The sequence below is a fragment of the Lagopus muta genome, chromosome 4 (assembly GCF_023343835.1).
Source record: "Lagopus muta isolate bLagMut1 chromosome 4, bLagMut1 primary, whole genome shotgun sequence".
NCBI lineage: Eukaryota > Metazoa > Chordata > Aves > Galliformes > Phasianidae > Lagopus > Lagopus muta.
Window position 1 is genome coordinate 70,743,225 of NC_064436.1, and position 9,451 is coordinate 70,752,675.

At 63.7% G+C, this 9,451-nt stretch overlaps 1 protein-coding gene across 1 annotated transcript in view; it reads left to right on the forward strand.

Moving 5' to 3' along the window:
• The window catches only part of LOC125692568 (transcription factor COE3-like), an 8,253-nt gene extending 2,285 nt beyond the window's left edge, over positions 1–5,968 (forward strand). The window contains exons 2-8 of the mRNA XM_048943249.1: positions 890–978; positions 1,076–1,240; positions 2,090–2,258; positions 2,338–2,520; positions 2,650–2,853; positions 3,553–3,629; positions 3,737–5,968. Coding sequence (XP_048799206.1) covers positions 890–978; positions 1,076–1,240; positions 2,090–2,258; positions 2,338–2,520; positions 2,650–2,853; positions 3,553–3,629; positions 3,737–3,991 — 1,142 coding nt within the window. The 3' untranslated portion in view covers positions 3,992–5,968. The remainder of the gene's footprint in view (positions 1–889; positions 979–1,075; positions 1,241–2,089; positions 2,259–2,337; positions 2,521–2,649; positions 2,854–3,552; positions 3,630–3,736) is intronic.
• The last annotated feature ends 3,483 nt before the right edge of the window (positions 5,969–9,451 follow it).

The window sequence follows — 9,451 nt, forward strand, 5'->3', positions numbered from 1 at the left end:
CGTGGGGATGGGGTAGGGTTGGGTTTGGGTTTGGGATGGGGTGCATGGGAACTGGGTAGGGTTGGGGTTTGGGATGGGGTGTATGGGGATGGGGTAGGGTTGGGGTTTGGGTTTGGGACAGGGTGCATGGGGACAGGGTGCATGGGGATGGGGTAGGGTTGGGGTTTGGGTTTGGGACAGGGTGCATGGGAACTGGGTAGGGTTGGGGTTTGGGATGGGGTGTATGGGGACGGGATGCATGGGACAGGATAGGGTTTGTGTTTGGGACAGGGTGCATGGGACGGGGTAGAGTTTGAAGACAGGATTTGGGGGCAGGGTGAATGAGGACACGGTAGGGTTGGGGTTTGGGGACAGGATTTGTGGGCAGGTTGAATGGGGACGGGGGGTAGGGTTGGGGTTTGGGGGACAAGATGTGGGGGCAGGGTGTATGGAGGCAGGGTAGGAGTTTAGGGACAGGGTTTGGGGACATGGAAGGATTTGGGGACAAGGTGTGTGTGGGGGACAGGTTGGGGTTGCATTTGGGGTAGAGGACAGGGGTCTGAGGACTGGGTGTATGGCAGCTGGGTGTGGGGTCAGATAGGGTCTGAGTGTGGGGGGATTGGGAAGGGTGTATGGGGACAGGATGTGGTTTGGGGGCACAGTAGGGCCGTGTCTCAGGAAGGCCAGCAGGGATGGGCTGGGGGTGGGCTGGGGGTTGTGGGGTCTCAAAATCTCTATGGGCACCCATAAGGAGGGCTGGGGCTGTTGAAGGGTTGTGTAGGGGGGGGGAAACTGCTGCGTCCCCCACAAAGTGCCCTCGCCCAGCGCTGTGCCTCAGTTTCCCTGGGGGGCAGGGGAGGCTGTGGGGGCTCTGGGGTGGCCTCCCCACTCAGCCCCCTTCCTCTGGCAGCACTGAATGAGCCCACCATCGACTACGGCTTCCAGAGGCTGCAGAAAGTCATCCCACGGCACCCCGGGGACCCCGAGCGCCTCCCCAAGGTGGGGACCCCATTGCAGGGGGTCACGGTCCCGTTCTGCTGGTGGCACCCGTGTCTGGAGCACCACCCCACGAGGGGCTGGGAGGGCTGGGAGGCAGCGCTGGGGCACGGGAGCTGGGGGACCCCCATGGGATGGGGGGGGTGGGAGGGGTTTTGGGGTCGGGTCCCCCCCCGACCCTGTGCTGCTCCCTGCCAGGAGGGTGCTGCTGAAGCGCGCCGCCGACCTGGTGGAGGCTCTCTATGGGATGCCACACAACAACCAGGTACTGCAGCCCCATCCCGCCCCATGCAGCCCCATCCCACACGTCTCCATCCTGCCCCACACGTCTCCATCCTACGCCACGTCCCCGTCGTACCCAGAACACCTCCTGACACCCCACGGCCCAGTCCCCACCCCATATTGCCCCATCCCACCCTATGGCCCCAACTCACCTCATATGGTCCCTTCCCAACTCCGTGTCCCCATCCCACCCCGTATGGCCTTATTCCACTTCACAGTTCCATCCCACCCCATATGGCCCCATCCCACCCCACATCCCCATCCCACCCCATATGGCCCCATCCCACCCCATGTCCCCATCCCACCCCATGTCCCCATCCCACCCCATATCCCCATCCCACTCCATATGTTCCCATCCCAGGCCCCATCCCACCCACAGTTCCATCCCACTCTGTATGGCCCCATCCCACCCCACATGTCTGCATCCCACCCCATATGTCCCCATCCCTCTCCATATGTCCCCATCCCACCCCATATGTCCCCATCCCACCCCACGTCCCCATCCTACTCCATATGGCCCCATCCCACCCCATATGGCCCCATCCCACCCCATGTCCCCATCCCGCCCCATATGTCCCCATCCCACCCTGCAGCCCCACCCCACCCCACAGCCCTCCCAGCTCATCCTCTCCCACCCCCTGACCCCACAGCTCCGACCCCACATCTGCTCCCCATGAGGAGCATTCCTTTGGCTCAGACTCGGGTTCCCCCCACCTGCACGGAGCCCGGAGCCGCACCCAGAGCTCTCCCATCCCTCCTCCGCTGCCCTTCCTCACCCCACACCTCTTCTACCCCCGACCCCACAGTGACCCCCCCCCAATCTCCCTTCCAGGACCTCATCCTGAAGCGCGCGGCCGACATTGCCGAGGCGCTGTACAGCGTGCCCCGCGGCCCCGCGCAGCTCGGCACCACGCACGGCCCCGCTGCCATGGTGGGGGTCAACTCCTTCGGCACCCAGCTGGCCGTCAGCATCGGGGATGCAGCGCAGGGCCCTGAGCAAGGTGGGCAATGGGGGGCAGTGGGGGGCAGCAGGGGGGCAGCGGGGGATGAGCACCGTGCCAGCACCGTCCCCCCCTGCAGGGTTCACCCGCAGCACCAGCAGTGCGTCGCCACGGGGCTACGTGCCCAGCTCCACCCCACAGCAGGGCGCCTATGGGGGCACGTCTGCCATCAACGGCTATGGGGGCAGCAGCATGGCCGCCCTGGGGGTGCCCGGCTCGCCCAGCTTCCTCAACGGCTCCACCGCCAACTCGCCCTACGCCAGTGAGTGCGGCGCAGCTCCGCGCCGGAGACCCCCGCGATCCCCGTCCCCCATCCCCATCCACCCCCCGTCCCCCCCCCATGAGCGTCCCCAACCCTCTGGATGGGCTTGCTGAGCGCGTCCCCCCACAGTCGTGCCCGCCAGCCCCCCGCTGGGCGCCTCCTCCATCACACTCCCATCCGGCACCGCCGCCTCCGCCCCTCCGGGGGGCTTCTCCTTCTCCCCGGTCAATATGATCTCGGCCGTGAAGCAGAAAAGCGCCTTCGCTCCCGTGGTGCGGCCACAGAGCTCCCCGCCGCCCGCCTGCTCCAGCACCAGCGGCAGCAGCCTGCAGGGTGAGGCCCTCTGTGTCCCCGCCTCATCGCCCTCCATTGTGCCCACCCCCATTACATCGCTCCCACCCCATCCCATCCCACCCCATCCCATCCCATCCCACCCATCCCATCCCACCCATCCCACCCCATCCCACCCCATCCCATTCCCTCCCATCCCCTCCCATCCATCCCCATCCCATCCCACCCCATCCCATCCCACCCCATCTGCATCCCATCCCATCCCATCCCATCCCCTCCATCCCATCCTCTCCCATCCCACCCCATCCCCATCCCATCCCCATCCCATCCCATCCCATCTTCATCCCATCCCCATCCCCATCCCCATCCCATCCCATCCCATCCCATCCCACCCCATCCCACCCCATCCCATCCCATCCCATCCCACCCCATCCCCATCCCCATCCCATCCCATCCCATCCCATCCCATCCCACCCCACCCCATCCCCTCCCATCCCATCCCATCCCCATCCCATCCCATCCCATCCCATCCCATCCCATCCCACCCCACCCCATCCCCTCCCATCCCATCCCATCCATCCCATCCCACCCCATCCCATCCCACCCCATCCATCCCACCCCATCCATCCCACCCCATCCATCCCATCCCCATGCCCAGTGCCATCTCTATTCCCAAATCCATCCCCATCCCCCCTTTCCCCATCCCATCCCCTCCCCTCTCACTCTCTCCCTGCCCCCCAGACGCCACCTTTGAGGACTCAGACAAGTTCCACACCCCCCGCACGATCTCTGCAAGGCCTGGCCTATTCCTAAGCACAGTAGGTGGCACTTTGGGGTCCTGCACCCAACCCTGATGGGGACGGGGCCCAGGAGCACCGTGGTGCCGCAGCCCCCAGCGCCACCATCCCCCCTCTGTCTCTCACAGCCGTGCCCAGGCTCCTCGTGCCGCCCTGAGCAGCAGCCGTGGATGGGACCGAGCGCAACCCACGCTTGGGGCCGGGGGCTCAGGGGTCGGGACCCCCGTCTCCAGCTGCCCACAGTGCTATGGGGCAGTGGGGTGATGCTGCATGGGGCAGTGGGAGGGGGCGGCGGGCTCAGATCTCGGCTCTGCCACATGACTGAACCAAACCCTCCGAGTTCAGCCCCCAAAACGCCCCATAGCCGTGGAGATCTGCGGTGACACTGCCCACAGTGGGACACCACACAGAGGGGGGCGCCACGGTGGGAAGCTCCGCTGTGGGGCGGTTTGGGGCGGGATGCTCCGCAATGGGGTGTTGTGTGGGGGGACAGCGCATGGCGGGACGCCCCATGGCAGGACGTTTCATTATGGGATGCTCCATTTGGGGTTGCTCCATGTTGGGATGCTCCATCATGGGATGTTCCACGTTGGGATGCTCCATGGTGGGATGCTCCATCATGGGATGCTCCCTTTGGGGACACTTCACATTGGGATGTTCCATCATGGGATGCTTCCTTTGGGGTTGCTCCATGTTGGGACGCTCCATCATGGGATGCTCCCTTTAGGGATGCTTCACACTGGGATATTCCATCACGGGATGCTCCCTTTGGGGATGCTTCACATTGGGATGCTCCCTTTGGGGTTGCTCCACATTGGGATGTTCTGTGTTGAGATATTCTATCATGGAATGCTCCATGTTGGGACGCTCCATCATGGGATGCTGCCTTTGTCGTTGCTCCACATCGGGATGTTCCATCAAGGGATGTTCCATGTTAGGATGCTCCATGGTGGGATGTTCTGTCATGGGATGCTCCATGTTGGGACGCTCCATCATGGGATGCTCCATCGTGGGATGCTCCCTTTAGGGTTGCTTCACATTGGGATGTTCCATCATGGGATGCTCCCGTTGGGGATGCTCCATGGTGGGATGCTCCACATTGGGATGCTCCATGTCGGGATGCTCCATCAAGGGACGTTCCACATTAGGATGCTCCATGGTGGGATGTTCCATCAAGGGAAGTTCCATGTTGGGATGCTCCATGGTGGGATGTTCTGTCATGGGATGCTCCATGTTGGGACGCTCCATCATGGGATATTCCCTTTAGGGATGCTTCACATTGGGATGTTCCATTATGGGATGCTCCCTTTGGGGTTGCTTCACATTGGGACACTCCATCATGCTTCCTTTGTTGTTGCTCCATGTCAGGATGTTCCATCAAGGGACGTTCCACTTTGGGATGCTCCATCATGGGATGCTCCATCAAGGGATGTTCCCTTTGGGGTTGCTCCATGGTGGGATGTTCCATGTTGGGATGTTCCATCATGGGATGCTTCCTTTGCGGACGCTTCACATTGGGGTGTTCCATCACGGGATGCTCCCTTTGTTGTTGCTCCATGTTGGGATGTTCTGTGGTGAGATATTCTATCATGGAATGCTCCATGTTGGGACGCTCCATCATGGGATATTCCCTTTAGGGATGCTTCACATTGGGATGTTCCATCACGGGATGCTCCCTTTGTTGTTGCTCCATGTCAGGATGTTCCATCAAGGGACGTTCCATGTTGGGATGTTCTGTGGTGAGATATTCTATCATGGGATGCTCCATGTTGGGACACTCCATCATGGGATGCTCCCTTTGTTGTTGCTCCACATCGGGATGTTCCATCAAGGGACTTTCCACATTGGGATGCTCCACGTTGGGATGCTCCATCACGGGATGCTCCCTTTGGGGTTGCTCCACAATGGGATGCTCCATGTTGGGACGCTCCATTATGGGATGCTCCCTATGGGGATGCTCCACAGCAGGCCGCCCCATGGCACAGCTCTGCATGGTGGGACGCCCCATCCGGCCCGGCCCCCCGCTCGCCACCCACACTCGCTCCAGATGTGCATTTCCAGATGTGCAGCCGCCCCCCACAGCTGGCAGGGCCGGCTCCATGCAGGGCCGTGTTGGGACACCCAGCAGTGGATGCCCCCCACCCCCAGGCAGAGCTCCCCTATGGGGCACGCAGCACTTTGCCCCCACTTCCATCAGCCCCACCAGCAGCCAGAGCCCCCCGGACGCAGCTGCAGCTCTTCTAGCATCATTATTGCTACAATTACTCTTAATAATAATAATATTTTTAGTGACAGGTGAGGGCGGGGGGCTCCGTTGGGCCCTATGGGAGCCCCCCATCCTGGCGCTACCCCCCCACCCCCCCGCTGTGGGATGATCCAGCACTTCCAGATGGGGGATGCCACATCCATTAAGGGGGAGCAAGGGAGCAATCACATTTTGTAAATAAAGGAAATGAAAAAGAACCTCCCCCGCCTCCCCCCATGCAGGGCACCCCCTCACCACGTGGGTCAGCCCCCTTCCCCAGCTCCTGCCCTGCCCAGGATGGGGGTCCGGGCTGAAGGACCCCCGGCGCCCATCAGGACAGCGGTGTCCCCATATGGGGTCTGCATCCCCTGCACGATGGGGGCGTCGGGGGTTGGGGGGGTTGGGGACAGAAATAAAAGGACTTGCAGAAAGGCTGCGTGCGCTGTGGGGCCTGGAGGGGAAACCACAGGGGTGTGGGGTGAGTGCAGCTGTGAAAGTGGGGGGGGGGGGGGGGGGGGGGATGGGGGCTGTGCACAGGGCTGCCGTCATGGCATCCATTCCTGAGTGCTGCCCACACCTGGAACACCACCACAGCGACCCCACAGCCGTGGGATGGGATGGGATGGGATGGGATGGGATGGGATGGGATGGGATGGGATGGGATGGGATGGGATGGGATGGGGTGGGATGGGATGGGATGGGATGGGGTGGGATGGGATGGGGTGGGATGGATGGGATGGGATGGGATGGGATGGGATGGGCATGAGGTGGGAATGGGGTTAGGGTTAGGGTTAGGGTTATGCACATGAGGGTGGTTCACAGACGGGCCTCATGCCCATCCCCACCCCATCCCCTTCCCTTCCCTTCCCTTCCCTTCCCTTCCCTTCCCTTCCCTTCCCTTCCCTTCCCTTCCCTTCCCTTCCCTTCCCTTCCCTTCCCTTCCCTTCCCTTCCCTTCCCTTCCCTTCCCTTCCCTTCCCTTCCCTTCCCTTCCATCCCCATCCCCATCCCCATCCCCATCCCCATCCCCATCCCCACCCCCATCCCCATTCCCACCCCATCCCCATCCCATCCCATCCCCCTCCATCCCCCACCTACTCCCTGGGGTCCCACCCCCCCTCTATTTCTATGGGTGCTTCCCACCCTTGGGTCCTGGGCAATGTGTGAAGAAGGGACCCCCACCCAGGGCACAGCCCCATCTCTGCCCTCACAGCCTCTATGGCTGTGCTGCTGCTGCTCCCCCCCGCCCTGCAGAACAGCAGCGTTTAGATTAGAGGATAATGTGCTGGAAATAATTGCCTTAATCAAGAAAGGTTAATGAGGCGCCTGTGTGCGCAGCTCACGGCACGGCAGCAGCGGGCGCAGCACCCACAGGTGGCACTGGGGACGGTCTGGGGCCACCTCGTCCACAAAGGGGGACAAATCTGGGGCCACCCCGTCCCCATGGGCATCGGGGGGCACGGCGTGTCAGTGGATGTGGGATGTGGGCCATGGGACACAGCATGGGACATGGACACCACGAGGACCTGTGGGGTGCGGACACCATGGGGTATGGGACATCGTGGGATATGGGACATCATGGGATATGGGACATCGTGGGATATGGGACATCGTGGGTCATGGCCTAAAGGGACACGGCTGGACACCATGTCAGCCTGGATGCTGGTGGGACAGACCCAGGGGACGTGGATGGGCACCATGGAACGTGCACAGCTGGAGCACAATGGCACACGTGGACACCATGGGGCAGGGGGCATTGATGGGACACAGGGACACCGATAGGGCATGGACACCATGGGACATGGGGAACCAGGGGGCACGGACCAAGGGGACACGGATGGACAGCATGGAATGGGCTCAGCCAGCATAGAAAGGCACACATGGACACCATGGGACATGGGACACCAATGGGACACGGACCAGGGGACACGGATGGGCACCATGGAACGTGCACAGCTGGAGCACAATGGCACACGTGGACACCAATGGGACACCAATGGGACACCAATGGGACACCAATGGACAGGGGACACGGCTGGACACGGACTGATGGCCTGAAGGACACAGCTGGACGCACACAGCTGGCTCACAGGGACACCCCGGGACATGGGACTGCTGGACACGGGGCACCAGTGGGACACGGAGCCAGGGGACACGGATGGACACCACGGAACAGCTGGGGCACAATGGCACACGGGGACACCATGGGATACGGGACACCAACGGACACCACGGGACACCAGTGGCACAGGGGACACCAACGGCCCGAAGGGACACGCCGGACCCCCCGGACCGCAGACAGAAGCACGGACACGCGCGCCCGGTGCCACGGCACTTTATTGGCGGAGCGGCAGCGCGGGGCCGCGGGTCGGGCGCGGCGTGGCGGCGGCTCTCAGTAGCGGCGGCGGCGGCGGCGGCGGCTCCCGTAGCGGCGGCGCCGTCTCCCCACGGAGCGGGCGGAGCGCCGGGCGCTCCCGTAGCGGCGGCGTCGGGAGCTGCGGCGGCTGCCGGAGCGGCGGCGGCGGCGGCGGCGGCGGCGGGGGCTGCTGCTGCGGGTCCTGCTGCGCCGGTAGCGGGCCATGCCGGGCTGCGGTGGGACGGCGCCGCGGCGGAGCCGAGCCGGGCGGCACCGGGAAGTGCCGCTCCGCGCCCCGAGCCGCTTTTATAGGCGCCCGCGGGCGCGGCCCTCTGTGACGGCCGGCCGAGTCACTGAGCAGAACGCGCCCGGTTCGGCTCATGTACGGCGGAATGGGGGGGGATCGAGGAGGGGGGGTCATGTATGGGGGTCCCGGCAGGGGCGGCGCCGTGGGCGCGGAGCGGGGGGACCGCGTGGCACCGCGGCGACGGGGATGGCGCGGGGCAGCGGCGACGGCGCGATTACAAGGCGTCGAAAGGAGCCCGGCCCGCATCGTCGCTGTGCGAGCTCTCGATCGGCCCCTGATGCCCCGCCGCCCCCCACAGCCCCCCTATGGTTCAGGCCCGCGGCCATTGCTGGAGACGGGGGACGCGCTGAGGCTCGGGCTGCGCTCAGCACCGAGGCTGGCATTGGCGCTCATTGGACCGCAGGTGAAATTGACCCCACGGCACCAGGATTGGGAGCTTCTCCCCAAATCCTTTGCGTTGCCCCAGGCGATTCTTTATTTCCCTGGGCACGGGACCCTCCTCCTCCCCCCCTCATTACTGCAGGCGCCGCCGTCTGCATCCACAGCAGAGCCCTCTCACGTCCTGCGCGGGGTGAGGAAGGAATGAAAAGGCTTCGGGCGATGCCGCAGCGATCCGGTGCGAACAGCGGGAACTGCAGCGAAAGAAAGCACGAGTCCATCGGAAAGGGAAAGGCTGCTAAAGAAATGCGTGCGGCATTAAATGAGCGCTCGTCAGCACAGCGGAACGGGAATCCTAACTCAGCAAACGGCGCTCGGTGGCCTTCAGTCCGTTCGTGGTGTGGATTTTCTCTTCGTTAAACACGGATCGTGCGATCGTGCGCCCGGAGGGGGGGGGGAACGGGAGGGGGGCGGCAGGAGGAGCGTCCGCCGGTGCGCTGCGCTTCTCTCCGTCGGCACACGGGGGTGCGCAGCGGCTGCTATGAGGGACGGGACTTC